The 20223-nt window shown below is 38.8% G+C and overlaps 2 protein-coding genes across 2 annotated transcripts; both read left to right on the top strand.

Moving 5' to 3' along the window:
- Positions 1-4547: 4547 nt before the first annotated feature.
- LOC142446892 (olfactory receptor 52R1-like) lies at positions 4548-5492 on the top strand. Its single transcript, XM_075548627.1, has one exon. It carries the CDS (start codon positions 4548-4550, stop codon positions 5490-5492), a length of 945 nt encoding a protein of 314 aa, XP_075404742.1.
- Positions 5493-16732: 11240 nt separating this feature from the next.
- On the top strand, positions 16733-17692 carry LOC142446891 (olfactory receptor 51F1-like). The gene has a single exon (XM_075548626.1). It carries the CDS (start codon positions 16733-16735, stop codon positions 17690-17692), a length of 960 nt encoding a protein of 319 aa, XP_075404741.1.
- The last annotated feature ends 2531 nt before the right edge of the window (positions 17693-20223 follow it).

The following is a 20223-nucleotide window of genomic DNA, read 5'->3' as shown; positions in this document are numbered from 1 at the left end:
TCTAAGTATGGATCTTTTAATTTCTTATGATTGTAAAGTCACTAGACCTGCAAAGTATTTTATCCCCTTTCCTCTTTGATATTGATGGCCAACTTCACGCAGACCCAAGCCCTTGAGTTTATGACCACAGGAAAAATAGAACACATGCACATGAACCCTCATCCCAATCCCATAGTGATCCTTGTTAATGTAGCCTACCTATCACCTCTGAGTCAATCAATAAAGTCCTCTTCAGACTCATGAAACATGGGTAAGGATGCTGAATATCCAAAGATCACAAGTCTTGTGGATCCAGTGGTGTTTTATGTGTTTCAGAGGTGGTAGGCATCTCCACGTGGCTCCTCCAGTTCAGGGCACTAGCAGAGCTCCATGAGTCTGGTTAGCTGCAATGTCTCCCAAGGAGTGAGTGTGTATCTCACCTCCAGCGAGCTGTTTATCTCCTCAGTGCTTCCAAATGAAGTCATCAAGCTGTGACCTGATTGACAGGTTAAACTCCACCTATTCACTCATAAGTCTCAAATTGACAACACATTATGTGATTACCACATACTACTTACAAGAGATATCCACATCCAACCTGTTTGCAATTGAGCAATGTAGTAAGTTATTAAAATTCTGAAAAGATGAGGTCAGGGACAAGTAACACATGGTATAAATTATAGTAAATACAGAAACATTTGCATTATATATTTTGTGATAGAAGTCTGTGGAGACTGCAAATGGCTAGACGGTTAACTGAAAAATGGGTACCATAGAAGAAAGGCTTAACAATCTGCGTTCAAAGAATCAACCCTTGAAAACCCTATGGAGAGCAGATCTACTCTTCTACACATGGGGTTGCTAAGAGTGGGAATTCACTTGATAGCAACTAGCTAAAAAATACACGTAATTTTTCATATAGGCACACTTAAAACAAGCTTATATATATGTGCACACAAAGTAAAATCGATCTAGCTCATTATACATATAGATCATGTACATCATTGTAAACATGCATATAGATATATACCTCAACCCACATGGCACTTCCTTACACTATCACACTGCATAAAATATGCACACAACTGTAACTACTCACACTCTAACAAAACAATGTGTGCATATAAATGAACTCCTTTAGGTAATCTCAGAAATATTCCCTCTCACACATGCATTCAAGTTCCTTACATTTGCATTTGTGTATACTTAGAAAAGAGGAAATTTAGGGGTTAATTTTTCCATCTTTATTTTCCTGTCTCCCAGGAAGCTCCTGTGGGTGTGAAATAGAGAACTAATCTAATGCAGGGGTGAGGTGGTGGAGGCGGGGGAGGAGGAGAGGGGAGGGAGGACTTGAGGCAGTCTTTTAAATAGCCTGCAAGATTGGGTGGCTGTCCAAGGTAAAACACCAGGATCCATTTACAGCCACGTAAGGACTCCCATCTTGTTCCTAGAAAGCACTGAGTGAGTTTTTCTTGGGCTCAGCCATTTCTGCTTTTGCCTGAGAGCAGCAGGAGTCATGGAGGCTGCAAGGAGCTGGAAGGCAAGCAATGCCTGTGACACATGACGTGTGCTGCCGGCTCAGGTCAAATCACTCAGTCTGAGATGGGAAGAGAACTTGCAGGTGCCACTGTGCCCTCCAGGGAGACTCTAGAAAGGTAACAACCTGTCTCTGTACATACTCTTTCCAAATAGGACCAGGGTGTGGACAGACCTTTTTACCCCGTGGTATTGTTCTGTATGTTAGGGCCAGAGACACAATAACAAAATATAAATTTTCCTGAATAACTTTCACTTTATCTTTATCAGCCTTCATCAACTGGCTTAAACAGATGGATGTAACTATTCCTACACACTGGGTGGAATGATGGAAACCAACAGAACTGAAGGATACCATCTCTGGGTTTATTCCTACTTCACAGGTAAGAACTGATCTCCATTCAGTGTAAGCATTGAGTTTCTGTAGTCATATTTCCTGAACATAATTTATTGTATAAAAATTTCAGTGAACATAAATATTTAATCTGGAGTTCAATTTGTGATCATTGTGGATATAATATTTGAAAGAATATATCTAAATTCAGCTTGCACTAATTATCTTGTTCAGAATCTCTATGGTCTGATAGTGAGAAAAGACATATTGTACAGGATGGAGAGAAATAAATTTAGGGCAACAAGATAAGTTACCTTGTTTTGTTTTACACCTACACTTTAAGGTCGTAAACAATAAAAGAAGCTGCTTTGTGGAAATAAAAGAGAGGAATTTGTATTCAGAGCAAACACACAATGCAGAGCAGGAAACACAGGTGTAAAATAAAAGTGGCAACTGTTCCTACAGAAAGAGGGGAGCTTTGTGTACAAGTGGGGAAAGGAGTACGTGACCTCAGCCCTGGGGGTTGGGGTTATGTACAGCCATAGACAATAACAGTGTCATATTCTGCAAGGTTAGTTGACTGAATTTATAACAGATTCCCAGAGCCACCCTAGGAAGCACCATTTAAAAAAAATCTGCCTCTATAATTTCTCCACATGCTCCTGTGGTCAACTCAATGAGCATCTTTCTGGCAAACATCCTTTCATATCATCTCCATTGTTTGCTAAGGGAGGTTAAAGTTATAGAAAAAATTACAAATCATTAACCTCCAAATCACAGATTCTGTACAGATTCTGTACAAACTTTAACAAGCCAATTTAATTAAAGATGGAGTTACAACTTGACCAAATCCACTGTCTCAATTATGACCAGGACCTTGAGTTTCAAATGTCCCTTGTGGAAAAATTTGTACATTTCTAATTTCGACACCGGAGCAAATACTTCTACTTAGAAATTAAATATGTTTTCACGTTGCTTCCAGTGAAATCAGGAGCACACCATTGAGAGTTAGGGGTTCTGTGTTAAATACAGATCTATGTCTGCTGTGGAATATAATTACATCAAGTCTATCCATTTCTGATTTATAGCATCATGGAACAACAATCTCTGCTTTACCTAATGCTACTGTTAGTCCAAATCAATGATCATCTAACAGAGAGAGCAGTGGTCACTTCTGAGAGTCCTTTTACTAAAACAGTGTACTTTCACAAAAATTTAGCATAATATCATGGGGCAAATCTTGAACTCTATTTTTTCCACTTTATATTTAATGAGAGTTGGAAACAATACATTTTAAAATCCTAAAGGGCTGTGTCTAGAAAAATAGCAATAACTTAAAGGCTTAATAGAGAAGATATTAAGCACCTTGAGGGACTGTGATCTTTAACTGGCAATTCAAGCAGTGCTGGAGTGGATACAGTCTAAGTGTGCTACCTTAGGTACTGCTGAGCTGCTGGGACAAAAAGAGACAAAAAACAGGTGTAGAGAAAGACTAGCACAGGATACATAAAACTAGTTAAGAAGACCAGACTGATTGAAAAGGAAAATCAGAGCCCTAGGACAAAAATAATGCATGTTTCTTTTTTTCTACCATACTCGAGATAAGAGTGATATTTTGAGTAATACTATTAAAATTATCGAGGTAATTTGGTACAATGAAAAAAGTTCCTGATTTTTAGCAAGACTGCTAAAATAGGAGTCCCATTTCTCTAATATTGTTCAAGTGAACACAAAACATTAAAATAATATGAAATTCTACGGTAGAACAGAGGCAGGTAAGCCTGTTTGGGAGTTAAAGACACTCTTTGTAGGATCCAATGGATCTGGTTGAGTCAAACGTTTGTCTGTCATAAAATGCCATTTTAAAAAAATGTATAGTGAGAACTTTTATTTCATGGAAACAACTCACAATATCATGGGGGCAGGTAAATATCAAATCAGTGGATCATATATATGGTAAACTGAATCTATTAGGCAGAAAAACTGGAGGCCTCTGAAAGCTCAAGGGGCTCTGGGGGTCTGGTGAAACCCAAATATACAATTTAAGTTGGTGATGGAAACTTTCTGAAAGTTTGCATCCCAAGGAACAAAGGTGATGTGACAAGAACCATGGGGAAAGGGGAGAGGAAGAGTGATAGGTAGAGGGAGTGAGACAAAGAGATAGAGAGCTAGCCAGAGAGAGAGAGAGCAAAATGCCATTTGTTAAGAGGGATTGAAACAGATTCTCTTATAAACCTACAGATTTCTGCTATAGAGGAAATAAGGACTAAAGCTTTCAAGCAAGAGCAACTGAGAGTCAAATGTAAAAAGTTGCTGGGTACGAACCATGTGAGCTGTCACAGCAGTAATTTTAAAGCAGGTGATGGTCACCACACGTATCACACGGTAAGACCATCCTAACTACAGGTGCAGGAGGTTGTTCACAGTGTTATTCACTGGCCAACAGGGCAAGCATTGATATGAGAAATGGATGTCATTGTGTTAATGATCATGGCATCAAAGTGATAGCCAGTAAGTTGACCACATCTATCAAGATATTTTAAGTCAATGTTTATTGCTTAAGGAGTCCTTTGCTACTGGTGTAACTTCTTTAGCCCTATCCAACTGACATGTGAATAATATTAATGATTATGCCGATTATTATAACCTGCAGAATCACCTTTGCCTTTCCCATGGTTAACAAATTATCCATCCAAGGATGTTGGCATCAGAGAACAGCTCTTCTCATCCCGAGTCCTTTATTTTGCTGGGAATCCCAGGACTTGAGAACTCCCATTTCTGGATTGCCTTTCCATTCTGTGTCATGTATGCCGTGGCTGTAGTTGGCAATATCATTGTCCTTCACGTCATCCGAACTGATCACACTCTCCACGAACCTATGTACCTCTTTCTGGCCATGCTGGCTATGACTGACCTGGTCCTCTCCTCTTCCACCCAACCTAAAATGCTCGCCATACTCTGGTTTCATGCTCATGAGATTGAATACCACACCTGCCTCATTCAGGTCTTCTTCATCCATGCATTTTCTTCTGTGGAGTCTGGGGTGCTCATGGTTATGGCCTTGGACCGCTATGTGGCTATCTGCTTCCCACTCCGGCACTCTACTATCCTGACGTCATCTGTAGTGGGGAAACTGGGGGCAGCTGTGATGATAAGAGGGGTGTTGTGGGTAAGTCCCTTATGTATCATGATCTCCAGGATGCCCTTCTGCCTCAACACAGTCATCCCCCAATCCTACTGTGAGCACATGGCTGTGCTGAAGTTAATATGTGCTGACACTACAGTAAATCGGGTATATGGACTTGTTGGAGCCTTCTCTGTAGCTGGTTTTGATATGACTGTCATAAGTACATCCTATGTCATGATTTTGAGAGCTGTGCTGCAGTTACCCTCGGGTGAAGCACGCCTTAAGGCTTTTGGCACTTGTGCCTCTCATCTCTGTGTTATCTTGGCATTTTACATCCCAGCCCTCTTCTCTTTCCTCACCCACCGCTTCGGCCACCATGTGCCCCGCGTGGTTCACATAATGTTTGCTACTCTCTATCTCCTAGTACCACCCATGCTCAATCCTGTTATCTATGGAGTTATGACCAAACAGATCCGGGATAGGGTCATTCATGGATTCTGTGGTAAAAGCCCCTGAGCCAAGGGTCGCCCAACCACCCTATGTTCTCAGGACAAAAATAGCTTCTCTCTGATTTTATCACAAAGCCACCTCTGGAAGAACTGTCTCAAAAATAGCAGCCCTGTAGAGGCAAGAAAGAATCCTTTCAGGAAATACAGAGCAAAATATTGTCATAGGCCCAGGTTTCGTGATGCTAAGAGATGAGACTGATAACAAAAGCACGGGTTGACATAAGCATCCCCCCTCTCTCTCTCTTAACACACACACATAAAATTGTTTAAATATTGATTTATACAAAACTAAGTGAAGCAATGTGCAATTAAATATCATATGTATTTATTTTCAAATAACATCTATGTATGTGAATAATTATTATCATAAAATTTAATGAAAGAAAAAATAAATTTCTGATTCAAAAAGGAATATGTATTATAGAAAATGTTTTGAGAAATGCATATAAATAATAGCTATTTGAGTTGTGAAATTTCTATGTTTCTATTCATTGAACTTTTAAAAATGATCCATGATTGAAAAAATTAATTAAAACAGCCACACACGGAAGGACCTTGGGCCTCTACTCAAGCACTCCCTCAATGCATGGATACTTTCTTCTATTAAGTTGGCATTCTATGATGATCACCCTCCCAACACAACCACTAAAGCCAAGGCGGGTGAACAAGCAAATGTGGTGAAGAAAGCTGTTGGTGCCCGGCTATCAAAAGAGATAGCATCTGGGGTCTTAAAGACTTGAAGATAAACAAGCGGCCATCTAGCTCAGAAGCAACAAAGCCCACATGGGAGAACACACCAACCTGTGTGATCATGTGGTTCTGAAGGGATCAGTTATCAGGCATCAAAGAACAAAAAATCATATTATTGGGTGCACACCTTCATGGTACGATCGCCAAGGACAAACGGGTGTATAAGCAAATGTGGTGAAGAAAGCTGATGGTGTCCGGCTATCAAAAGAGATAGTGTCTGGGATCTTATAGGCTTTGAAGGTAGACAAGCGGCCAACTAGCTCAGAAGCAACAAAGCCCATATGGTTGAAGCACAAGAGCCTGTGCGATCACGAGGTGTCAAAGGGATCAGGTGTAAGGCATCATCAGAAAAAAAAATCTTACCATAGTGAATCAAGGGGGAAGTGCAGAGTGGAGACTCAAAGCCCATTTGTCGGCCACTGGAGATCCCCTAGCAGAGGGGTTTAGGGGAGGAGATGAGTCAGTTAGGGTGCGATGCAGCACCTATGAAGAATAGAGATTTCCTCCAGTTCCTAAATGCTTCTCCCCTCCCACCCCTCAACTACCATTATCCGAATTCTACCTTGCAAGTCTGGATAGAGCAGAAGATGTACACTGGTGCAGATAGGAGCTGGAGGCACAGGGAATCCAGGGCGGGTGATACCTTCAGGACCAGGGGTGTGAGGGGCAATACTGGGAGGGTAGAGGGTGAGTAAGTTGGAAAGAGGGAACCAATTACAAGGATCTACATGTTACCTCCTCCCTGGGGACGGACAACAGAAAAGGGGGTGAAGGGAGATAAGGGACAGGGCAAGATATGACAAAATTATAATTTATAAATTTTCAAGGGTTCATGAGGGAGGGGTCAGCAGGGAGGGAGGGGAAAAAAGAGGACTTGATGCAAAGGGCTTAATTGGAGAGCAAATGCTTTGAAAATGATGAGGGCAAAGAATGTACAGATGTGCTTTATACAATTGAATAAATTAATCAATCAATCAATTAATTAATTAATTAAAACAAAAAAACAGCCACACAAATATATAAAACAGGATAATCTAGTTTCAAAACACAGATGAGTACAATGAACAATCAAAGAGTGATGATGTTGGAGCTGATTAAGTTCCAAAAACGTTTGGAAATCTAGGTAGGAGATTGTTGCAAAAATTACAATATAATGAAATTGCTAACAATTTCAGATGAGGTGCTTTGAAGAATTGTTTTCTCTTCTTCAAATTAGTTTATGTCTGAGAAGAATGGTTTTCAGAATAAAGATATTTTTGACAGAGAATATAACCTACAGACACTATAGAATATCATTAAATATGGTGCAAAGTCACTAGAAAAAAGTTTTTAAATTTTTGAATTTGGCTTAAATTGTTATTAGAAACACATTTTCAATAGAATTATTGTATTTGAACAGTTACCCTAATTCTGCACTCCTCCATCAAAGCCAATAGTGAGGAAGAATCTAGAACTCGGGCTCTTATGTTACTAAAAATCAATATCAATTAAGGTATGTTCAAAATAATCAGATCCATGCTTGCTTCTCCTAGAAGATAGTATGATGGACTTTGAAACAGCTCCCCCACAAGAATGTGTATTCTGAAAAAGCAAGTCCACTTAGTTCACTATTCTACCCCAGTACCAACACACTCCAAGTAATATCATTAATCCTACAAGTTAATTCATGAATGAGTGAAATTAATAAGATGTGCCTGTTGCCCTGTTGCCATGAAGATGATACAAGCTTTCTGATAGAAGATGGTATAGTAGGGCACCAAATTAGATATAATCTGAGCATCTCATTAGTGTATGGCAAGCAAAAGAAGCACACTAAATACATACAATTTTGGGCCCACGTACAAATTATTTATTGAAGCTATGAAGCCCTGGAACCCTGGTGGGTTAGTGGCTATACTTTGGGTTGTGATCCAGAGAGTCAGCAGTTCAAAACTGCTAGCAGCTCCGCAGGAAAGAGAAGAGATTTTCTAGTTCCAGTCTCAGAAACTCAAAGGGGCAGTTCTACTCTGCCCTATATGGTCCGTATTGACTCAATGGCACTGTTTGGTTTGAGGTTCTGAAGCTCTCACATGAGTTCAAGCAAGCTTAAATATCTGAATCCATGGAAATAGATGATTGAAGCTGGAAGAACTTGTGTATGTCCAACGTGAAAAAGCCATAAAATGTGTAACTAGGCTCAAGCTGTCTACAGTTATTTGTAGAAATAAAAAAGATACTGTTCTTCGGCTAGTTTTCCTACCTAAATATTGGGTGTAAACAGTGTGTCATGATAATCTAAAAACAGCCCTTTACACACAAAGACCTCTAGTAGACAACCTATAAAAGATATTAAAAGTAAAAGAAATCTTTGTTCGTTGACATAGATTTGATAGCAACTAATGTGCTAGGTAAACCCAGAGAAAAGCAGAGGCAAGGTCAGAAACACATAGCTGTCGCATTTTTCAGTGTTCATTCAACCACTGCCTACACAGTCGAACATGTTTTCTTCATAAGTGGGGGATGGCGGGAGAGACAAATAGTTATGTTCATTAATTTCACTGACAACAACCATATGAGTATACAAGTATAAAGGAACTGCTTTGTTCCTGGTACTCATTCAAACTCTTCAAACCCTGGGACTGCAATCTAATCCTGATCCAAAGTTGAACATACCAGAAAAATGAGATCAAGTGGACTTGAATTTCAGCCAAACAATATACATGAGTATTAAAGAAACAATTACACTAGATGCACGTTTGTAAGGCAATGTACAGACTGGCTCTAATCTGACAAATCAAACGGGTTTGAGAGGGTTTGATCTGCAACAGGAAAACTTATATGCAAAAGATACAGACAAAGGTTAGGGTGTGGCTTCCCTGCAGTAAGATACTCCAGTGCCCTGATCTTCATGAGGGGCAGGCTTAAATGCTCTCCCTCAACACAGCCTGAAACACGTGATAGGTTTACACGCAAGGGAAGAGTTCACAATTTTAAGGTTTACAAAGAAGCATGAACACATCAGCCCGGTTATTCAGAGACGGAAGGGAGGAGCTCAGTTAAAAACAGGCTGCGGTTCAGAGGCTGGGGAAAGGCATACCAAGCAACAGCGATGCAGAAGAAGCAGGGGTTGCAATCCCAATCTCAAAAATTTAGCAAAAAAACGTTTCTAATAATTCCTTTTTGTTGTGGAAGTATCAGACATCTGATAGGAATTTCCCTGGCCTATTTAACTGGTCACAATGACTATTATTAGAAGTTCTCATACAAGAAATACTAGGAAGAATAACCAATTGGAATTTAATTTTAATTTAAATGATGAATGCATTCCTAATTGCATTGTTCTGTGTATACACTCAAAAGGAGCCCTAGTAGTGCAGTGGCGATAAAGCCCAGCACACATGATGAGTAGTGGACCCACCAGCAGCTCTGGAGGAGAAACTGATGATCTCTGTTTCTACAAATATTACAGAGCAGGAATCCCAATGGGGAACTTCTCCTCTCTACTGCTCTCCTCTGTTAGGAGTCAGAACTGAATGAAGGGCCTTGAGTTTTATAAGTAAGGGCCTCTATTGCCAGTGTGAGACTTCTTTTTCTTGTCTGCCTGTTAGGTGTTCCTCTATGGTTTTTTATATGTGCCATTCTGGATAGATGAATCTATAGAGACAATAGCCAGAATAAGACTTCCTGATGGATATAGCTGGGGAGATGGTGCGGTAAGGGAGGGCTGATATCAAGGAGTTCAAGCAAGAAGAAAATATTTTGAAACTGATTGTGATAGCAATTGTACAACACTGCTTGATATGGCTGAACTGTGGAATGGTGTGATTTCGGGATTAGCTCCTAATATAATGATTTGAAACAACATGGATACTTAATGTCTGAATGTAATCTTTTCTCCTCCTATTATCTAAGAGTACCCTAATCTAAAAGTGCCAGACCTAAATAAAATGTAAAATGTAAATAAAATGTAAAACCTTCACTATCTTTTAAAAAATTATTATTGGGGGCTCATACAGCTCTTATCATGTTCCATTCATCTACCCATTGTATCAAGCACATTTGTACATTTGTTGCCCTCATCATTCTAAAAACATTTGCTTTCCACTTGAGCCCTTGATATCAGCTCCTCATTTTCTCCCTCTTCCCGCTCCCCCTGCCTCATGAGCCCTTGATAATTTACAAATAATTAGTATTTTTTCATATCTTACACTGTTGGATATCTCCCTTCACCCACTTTTCTGTTGTCCATCCCCCAGGGAGTAGGCTATATGCTGATCCTGGAAATTGGTTCCCCCTTTCTTGCCCTCCTTCCCTCCACCTTACTGGTATTGCCGTTCTCATCACTGGTCCTGAAGGGATCATCTGTACTGTGTTTCCAGTACCTTTCTCTACCAGTGTACATCCTGTGGTTTAGCTGAATTTTTAAGGTAAAATTTGGATCATGATAGTGGGGGTATAGGAAGCATTTAAGAACCAAGTCAATGCAGGGAGGAGATGAGCCTGTCAGGGTGTAGTGTAGCAACCATGAAAAAGACAACTTTCCAGGGGCCTAAGTGGAGAGCAAATGTTATGAGAATGATGAAGGCAATAAGTGTACAAATATGCTTTACACAATTGATATATGCATGGATTGTAATAAGTTGTATGAGCCCCTAAAATGATTTTTAAAAGAGAAAGGAAACCCAAAAGGAAAAATATCTTACAGTTAAATTTTTATATTAAATTCTCTTTGTGAAAAAAAGAAGAACTAGGGGAAAGTTGCCTATAGATGGGCTTTGGGTCCACAATCTGCACTCCCCCCTTTTCACAATGATATGAATTTTTGTTCTTTGATGCCTGATACCTGATCCCTTTGGCACCTCATGATCACACGGGCCGGTGTGCTTCTTCCATGTGGACTTTGTTGCTTCTGAGCTACAAGACCGCTTGTTCCTTGAAGCCTTTAAGCCCCAAGATGCTATATCTTTTGATAGCCGGGCACCATCAGCTTTCTTCACCACATTTGCTTATGCACCCATTTTTCTTCAGCTATCACAATCTATTCTTATACAATGCTCACAATTGAATCAATAAGCCTCCTGCTCAATGAGAAAGTTGAATCTAGCAATGATCTCATTCTATAAGCACACTCACATTCATGTAGGTAATAATCAAGAAATCAAACTACGTATTTCATTGGGCAAATCTACAACAAAAACTCTCTTTTAATATTTAAAATTAGAAGTGTCATTTGGTCCAGCACTAGGAAAGCTTAGTAAATCTAGAAAAAAAAGAGAGCTGAAACAAGAAGAGATATGTGTACCCCTTGTTCAGAGCACCACTCTTCACGGGAGTAAAAAGATGGAAAATACCTAAATACTCATAAATAGATGAATAGATAAAGAAATGTGGTAACACACAGTATAATACTACACAACATTAAAGAATAATGATGCAATTGGATAATATCACATAGTATGAATGAATCTGGGGGACATTGGGCTAGGCAAAATAAGTCAATCTCACACAAATATTTGAACCCCTATTTTATAATAACAAAAAATAGATTTTCACACTAAAAATATTAGAGGGGCAGAAGGGAAAGCAAGACTAAATTACTAGTAGGCAAGGTAGATGCATAATAAATTGAGAAAGAATATTTGACCAGAGGGAAGTAAACAAAAGTTTATGGAATCAGGAAAAGATATTTAAAGGAATACAAGCATTAAAAGTAATAGGGGTAAAACTTTTATACACAATCCTGCAGTACTAGAGGTCTGTGAGTTGGTGCTTGGAAAAACACACAGCTGAACAGGTGAGGCAAGGAAAGTACATCTAACCCACAAAAACTTACAAATTTGAGGAAGAATGTGTATTTGCTTATTCTACAAATACATCCATTAATGTAATGGAGCTTATAGGGGAAAGAGTGATGAAACCTTCTTTCCTTTTTTTAAAAAACATTTTATTAGGGGCTCATCCAACTCTTATCACAATCCATACATACTTACACATAACTAGACACTGTGAGAAAAATGCATTCTGGGAGCTCAAGACCATAGTCTTGGGGACACCAAGGTAAATTGGTACAATATTATCCAAAAAACAATGTATCCTAATTTGGCTAGACAGGAAAAGCATGTGTATGCCTAGTTCATATTGTGTTCAGAGGCACAATTTTGTTTCTTGTAATCTGTTAGATCACAAACCTCAGGTTCTTGCTGATTGTGATCATGTCAATCTGAGACCATATTTAGTTATGAGCTTGTTGACCAGAATTCCCCTTCATTTCATTATTATGCAGACCTGCCTAACATACTGCTTGCTTAATCAAAGCCAGAAAAGAACCGCACCTTCTCGAAGTATACACATTTAGATGATGTGTAATATGAGAACAGAGTAAGATCCCATCGCCTTTGCTGGATCAGATTATGTAGAAGAAAGTCACAATCCAGTCCATTCTCAAGAGAAGAACGTTGCATAAAGGATTGCCTATAAAGACACAGAGAAAGCTGGCAAAAATTTTATAATCTTTCCAATATAGAAAGATTGGAAAGAAATGCTATTCAGGTTGTAAGCTCTCTCATGGAAAACATGGTTAAACTTTCATGTCTTCACTATTGACCCGTATAAATGTAGGACAAAGATTTCTCATAGTACATTTTAAAAAAATGTCAGGTACTTCATCATGCACCCTGGTGAGGTTAGTGTTTGAAGGTAACTTCATATACTTTGCAATTAATAATTCCATGCTAGGAAATAAAGAAATAATAGCAAATAGTAGGTCAAAAATTAGTTTAGTAAGTGAATGATTGGTTTTGTTTTCATCAGGGCAAGCACAAAGCTTACTACCACCGATGTGAAGCTTCTCTAAAAAACAGACATACAATGTCTGAGTATTGACCTTTTAATTTCTTATGGGTATAAAGTCACTAGACCTGAAAACTAGTTTTTATCCCCTTCCCTCATTGATATCGATGGCCACATTCACCCTAAAACACTAGCCCTTGACTTTAAGACCATAGGAAAAATAGTAAACCCGGAAGTAAGAACACATGCACATGAACCCCCATCATAACCCACAGTGAACCCGGTTAGTGTACCCTGCCTACCACCACTGCGTCAGATCTGATGGTATGGGGGCAGAAAGCCTTGTATTTCTGTGCAGTTTCTGGTGCTTTTAAGATGCAGCCCATCACATAACCCACTGAGCCAACAGTGCTTCTTTGGACACTAGAAAATTTTAGAACAATTAATATTTCAGGAGAGTCTCATTCTATGCAAAAAACTAGTGAGTGGCTGGGCAGAGGGAGATTTGAAGATGGTCTTATCATTCTCCATATGAATCAATGTGCTAGAGTAAGAACATGGTCTTGAAATTGGATTGAGTATGAATTGTATGTCTCTAACCCAGTCATTATAACAAGTTCCTAACTTCCCATTTATATGTATGGTTTGTCTCCTTGGGCTTTCCATGTCATGCCCCTTTGTAACACTAATTACTTGAATTAGTGAAAAAGCCCTCCTGAGATTATACACAGCCCTGCCCTGTTTATAGATGCAGGGAGATGGCGTTGGATCTATGTCTGTCATGGCCCCAGGGAGGTTCATATCCCACTGTTGGCCCTACAACTGACTCCCACGGTGCTATAAAGTCCATAGCTCCATAATTACAGCACAATCTTTCTCTGCCTTTGAAAGCAGACAAGGCTCTTCCTTCCTCATGAAATTGGTAAGGAGATAGAGTGAGGTGTTTACCATGTCTACCTTACTCGTTGAGGTCTGTATATATGTATTCAGATGAGCTTACTAGAAAGCCTGGTGAAATTAGAGTCCATTTGAGGTCTACATCATACAGATGCTTGTTCTTATACTAGCCTGAAGTGAACAATTATTTTTTTTCTCTTTCTCTCCTTGAAATGAAACTTGGGAATATTAAAGAAATACTTTTACTTATTACAAGATATTTACTTGGGAAGTCAACTTCAAACTCTCTCACCTAGCATTTTAAAATGCTTGATTACAAGATACTAGCAGCTTAAGACTAATAAGATTTGTCATTATTGTTATTATCTAATTTCAACTTTATGGAATTCCTTTTTAATAATTGAAAGTCATTTTCTACAAATGCATTACATACCAATTCAGTAATGGTTCACAGCACTTTTGTTTGTACTAAGTAAACTCTCTTCCATCCTTACAACATATGTGGGTGTTTTACCTTATCCTCAAGTCAGGATTCCTCATTTCATACTTTTCTTTCATAGCTGCAATCCTCTCAAATATCTCATATATAGAAAGTGAACACTAGTCGATAATTCTCTTACATATTCCTCCACCTCCAACCAACTCGCAAATTTTTCTCTATTTTCAGTGGAAATGATAGTTCTTATCTTTTTAAGAGTTGAATTACCCTCATCTTCTGTATTTAACCACCTAGCATTTTCTTTAAAAGCTGTCTAGAGAAAATCCTTATCATTTCTAATGTCTCCCTTCCTACTATGTATTTAATCTCAGCTTATAAAAATATAATTTTTTCTATATCTTTCTAATTTTTTAAAAAAATCCCCTGTCCATCTTACACTTCCCTTTAGTCATATATTATTTCTTTTGTTGCTTTCACTGCCAAGGTTTTTAGTTTTAGAAATATGATGCCCTCTGATGCCAATATTTTTCCCTTTCATTTCTTGAATTACCATATCACTCTCCTTTTTATCACAGAGCGTCCATGTCTTTATGCAGGAACACGAGCTGACTGCGCTTGCTCGTTCGGTCCATCGCAGCCCTGCTCTCTGAAGCCATTTGAAATGTTGGCACCAACTGCTGTCTGTTGCCATTCTGATAAGACTGCATGCTCTCACCTGGCTGGGGTGTCTGTTCTGCTTCCCTAAGACTGTGTGAGTTGCCTTCACTCGATCTCACTTGTAAATCTGAGGCAATACCCCCAGTCTACTGAATGAAAACGGCATTTGCACATTAAAACTGCCCACGGTACCTCTCCAGAAAAGCTCTGTGCCTGAAGAATCACACCCACATGGACACTGTGGATACAGAGATTTAGTTTTGTTTTTAAATAGCCCTCCTTACGTATTTATTTTCAGCAAAAGTTGCAGTCACACATCTTTCCAGTATGTACAATTTGCTGGTGTTGACTTCATTTTGTGTTATACAAACATTCTTCCCATTCTTGCCTGAATGATTCCACCGTCATAGACTTACCACCCCTGCCTTCTAAGCGTTTCCAATACTTGATGGGTTCCCAGTGAATAGTTTGCTTGGTTTGCGGTATTTGTATACAAGTAAAGACACAGCTTTTGTCACGTACTTTACCCTTTGGTTGTTCTCATTCTTTTTCAATAGACAGCACCATGTTTTGAAAATCCTCAAAAAATAAACAGTGGTATTCTCCAAAGCATAGAACCTTCTCTCTATACACAATACAACTAATTACTAGGTAATGCCAATATATTTATTATATCTCTATAGAGAGAGATATATTGTTTTTAAATTTTGAGTTCTATGGTTCCCAGTTCATGCCCCTTTTTTGTGATATTGATTACACATCCCAAAATATAACCACACAATCCTCATTTCTCCCTATAGTCACTCTTCCCCTCCATCCTTCTTTCCTATTGCTTCCTGCCTTTGAGCTTTGTTCCTGGGTAAATGTTCCCCTTTTGATCTCATTGGATTGATTTTTCTAAGGAGCCCACACCTTCATGATGTTATGATTTACAAGATAGGACTGTCTGCTGTTTGTGTGAAAGTTGAGATTCTGTGGTGGCTTCCGTTCCAGGCCTTATGGGTTTCTAAGGGCCACAGCTTCAGAGGTTTCATGAATCTCTATCAAACTAGTAAACCTTGTGTTTTGATAACCTGGGGCTTGTTATGTATGTTTCTCTCACTCTGTCCAGAAGCTACTATTGTGATCCTTGTCACAGTTGTCAGCAGTGGAACTGGCATCTGGTCTCAGGATCATGGAGGCTGGGGTTAATGAAGAATATTAGTCCTTTGAATTAATTATTTCTTGCGTCTTATTTTATTCAATTTTATTTTCTCTGGAATGCAAGAGACCAATAGTTGCATCTTCAGTAGCTGTTCACAAGTGTTTGAGACTTCATCCATGACCTATTAAAGTATTATGAAGAACATTTTTTTTTGTGGACTGTGTGATATCTCTGTCCCGTAGTCATGCTAGATACAAGATATTCAAAATTTTATACAATAACTTTTACTAAGTTTTCAATCATTGCATGTTCTGAAATCATTTATAATCTTAATATTTTAACAACACAATAAATAATTTGCATCAAACTGTGTAAAATTATATGGAACTTAATGATATGAAATATAAAGACACATATTCGCATTACTATATAGCCATGATTTAAAATTTAAATAAATATTGGACTTTGATTTCAAGGTTCCTCAATTACAGAGTTAATCTGTAACTGCTTTAACAAAAGTTTCTAAGATATATTTTAATAAGTTTATTTATGAATTCTCACATTCTATAGGATTTCATTATTTGGAGTGAAAATGCTACAGCTTCAGGACAACATGGAGATCCTAAACAACTTGACATCTCCATTTCCAACCTTCTTGCTGACTGGCATTCCTGGCCTAGAGTCTGTCCAAGCCTGGTTCTCCATCCCATTCTGTTGTCTCTATGTCATTGCCCTCTTGGGGAACAGCATGATCCTGTTTGTCATCATCACCCAGAAGAGTCTCCATGAGCCCATGTACTATTTCCTCTCCATGCTGTCGGCTACTGACCTGGGCTTGACAGTTTCCACAATGTCAACAACATTATCCATTCTGTGGTTTGATGCAAACCAAATTAGTTTGGATAATTGCATCATCCAGATGTTTTTCCTTCATGGATTTACCCTCATGGAAACTGGTGTGCTTGTGGCTATGGCCTTTGACCGTTATGTGGCAATTTGTAACCCTCTGAGGTACACCACCATCCTCACTAATCTCAGAATCATTCAGATGAATCTCTTTATAACAACACGAATGGTAGTGATAATAGTACCACTACTCTTGCTGCTTAAACGTCTCTCCTTCTGTAGAGCTAATGCCCTGTCCCACTCCTATTGTTACCATCCAGATGTGATTAAACTAGCATGCTCAGATACTCGACCCAATAGTATCTGTGGATTAATTGGTCTTATCCTGACCACAGGAATAGATACACCGTGCATTACCCTGTCTTACTTAATGATTATTCGCTCTGTTTTGGGCATTGCCTCTTCTGAAGGACGACACAAGGCTTTTAGCACCTGTGTTTCCCATATTGGAGCTGTTGCCATTTTCTACATCCCCATGGTGAGTCTATCCTTGGTGCACCGTTATGGTAGATCAGCTCCCAAGGCGGCCCATTCGATGATGGCCAATATATATCTTATTCTGCCTCCTGTGCTCAACCCCATCATCTATAGTGTTAAAACCAAACAGATACGCAAGGCTATACTCCATCTTCTGCGGACAATATAGAGCTTACCTATTCATTATTGTCATGAGTGTCACATAGCTTTCAGTGAGAACGTGCACATTGTCATTCCATCTCTAGACAAGGCCTGAAATGTTACGTCCTCAGAAAGACCTTTTAGGGAACTTTCAAAGCCGACTTTTGTTATTTATAATAGCTAAATTTGAAAACTACTACTGCAGAGATATAGCAATAAACAATAGGTAAATATAAATTTACTCAAAACATGCAACAAATGAATTTCAAAAATAGAATTTTTCTTCTTTTCAAAGAAGAATAATTAGCAAAAGGGCAGAACAGAATTTCCAACTCTAAAATTAAATGAACAAAGCTAAATACTATTGCATATCCAATAAAAAATGCTCATGGACTCTAGACTCCTCTGGATATGAAATTTGATGAACCTTATTAACTATTTCCCTGCTAAAATTTGTAACCCTTGAATCAAAAATACCCCATATATATTTCATGTAATTTCCACTGTCATCATATTGATTTCAGCATCTAGTTAGCCTACATCGGCTTTCTGAGGTTATAAGTCTTTACAGGAGCGGTGACTTCCTCTTTCTCCCCATGAGTTGTTGTGTTCTTTACCCTGATGTCCTTATGGGGTGCATTCCGATAATCACCTGACCATACAACTAGAGCTCTTTGATTTAGCTTAAGCTGTAAAAATATCTGCCTTGAGCATCATGCTCTTTAATGTCTGTTTAGGACCGCACAGAAACAGCCTCGGAAGATTAGATCGGAACCTTTGGGACTAGTGACTTCTGTTAACAAGAGAGGAAAAGCTCAGAAGAAGATGAGAATGGTGACATAGCTCAATGAATGCAATCAATGTTACTACATGGTATGTGTAAAAACTGTTGAATTAGTGTGTTTTGGGATTGTATATTCTCAAGAACAGAAAATTAATAAAATAGTTTTCAAATTTTCAAGGCTTCATGAGTACCACAAAAATCTCTCATAGCTCCCTTACCGCCCCAAAGCCAAGGTAAAGAATGCATTGTCCTCAGCAGGACACTAAGCATTTTAAGAGGTGAAATCCAATTTGGTTAATCTCTTAACATGTTTGGACTTTGAGCAATTTCAAGTACAACAAATAAAGGCTTTTTCCGTGAGAAACTTATCAGCACACAACTGATTACAATTAACCCATATAAAGCCAAAAAAAAAACCCAAACAAACCCCACTTTTAACCAGTAAAATACACCCTCCTTGCATGCAAAAGGCAGTTTGAAACTAGCAACAGCTTCAAGGGCGAGATATTGGGCTGTCTACTTCCATATACTGTTACAGTCTTAGAAACCTACAGGAGATGGATACGAATCAGCATTGACTCAATGGCAGTGAGTTGCTTGTTTTGGGAGTTTTCTTATGTGAAATGGAGATATGGATAAAATATTTATAAAATGATGTCCCAAGTATTGTGATATATGCTAATACAAAAGTAGAGTTTTACCCCTTGTATCTTAACAGGGTTGAAGGTGCGGATAAAGGAGTAGGGAAGAAAATACTAATTACAAATAAATTCTATAGAAGAATATGCAATATACCATGTTTTGCTTTCATCGAATGTGCTTTCAAGTTTTTAATTTCTAGTTCTTTTCTAGACATAGACATGGCAATATAAAACACAAAAACATCACCCCTTTCTTTCCCTTTGTTTTTTCTTGCTATGCCCTTCTTCACTCCTATTGTTACCATCCAGATGTTATCCACTCAGCATGTTCAGATACCCAGCCCAATAGCCTCTTTGCATTAATTGGTCTCATCCAGACCACAGGCACAAATAAACCATGCATTATTCTGTCTTCCATCTTGATTATCCACTCGGTTTTGGAAACTGCCTCCTCGGAAGAGTGGCATAAGGTCTTCTGCAGCGGTGTTCCCCACCTTGGAGAAGCCCCTTTTTTCTACATCCCCGTGGCGAGTCTCTCCTGGGTGCATCGCTATGGTAGCTCAGTCCCCAGAGTGGCCCATTCAATAATAGACAGCATCTATCTGATTTTGCCCCCTGTGCTTCATCCCAGTATCTACATCCCAGTATCCCAGTTAAAACAAAACAAATCCTAAAGGCTACACTCAATTTGCCACTGAAAAGAGAATAGATTAAGCTATACATTGTTAAGGAACCCTGATGGTATAGTGATTGCACATAGGCTGTTAACCCAAGCTCAGCTGTTTGAAACCACCAGCTGCGCCTTGAGAGAAAGAGGAAGCTTTCTGCCCCCATAAATTGTTACAGTCTTAGTTAGACACACGCAGGGGCAGTTCTGCCCTGTCTATAGTGTTGCCATACTCATCACCTTGATGGCAGTGAGTATAAATTATTAGCATGAGTGAACGTAAATTTCAGTTAAAAATGAGGGTGCAACCATTTCTCTTCTAGGTATTTTCTCGATAATTATTTCTTCAGACAAGCTTTTCTTGGTAAGTCTTCATAGAAGCTTTATTATCATCCTTATGGGTAAAGTTAAGATGTGTAATATATAGAATTGAATGAATACATGAAACAGACATTAGAGGTGAATCT

Source organism: Tenrec ecaudatus, chromosome 4 (assembly GCF_050624435.1).
Source record: "Tenrec ecaudatus isolate mTenEca1 chromosome 4, mTenEca1.hap1, whole genome shotgun sequence".
NCBI lineage: Eukaryota > Metazoa > Chordata > Mammalia > Afrosoricida > Tenrecidae > Tenrec > Tenrec ecaudatus.
Note: the sequence above shows the minus strand (reverse complement) of the source record. Positions and strands in the feature narration are given on the sequence as shown.

Excerpts from the sequence above, each read along its gene's own strand:
- LOC142446892 (XM_075548627.1), top strand. The coding sequence starts at position 4,548 with ATGTTGGCATCAGAGAACAGCTCTTCTCATCCCGAGTCCTTTATTTTG.
- LOC142446891 (XM_075548626.1), top strand. The coding sequence starts at position 16,733 with ATGCTACAGCTTCAGGACAACATGGAGATCCTAAACAACTTGACATCT.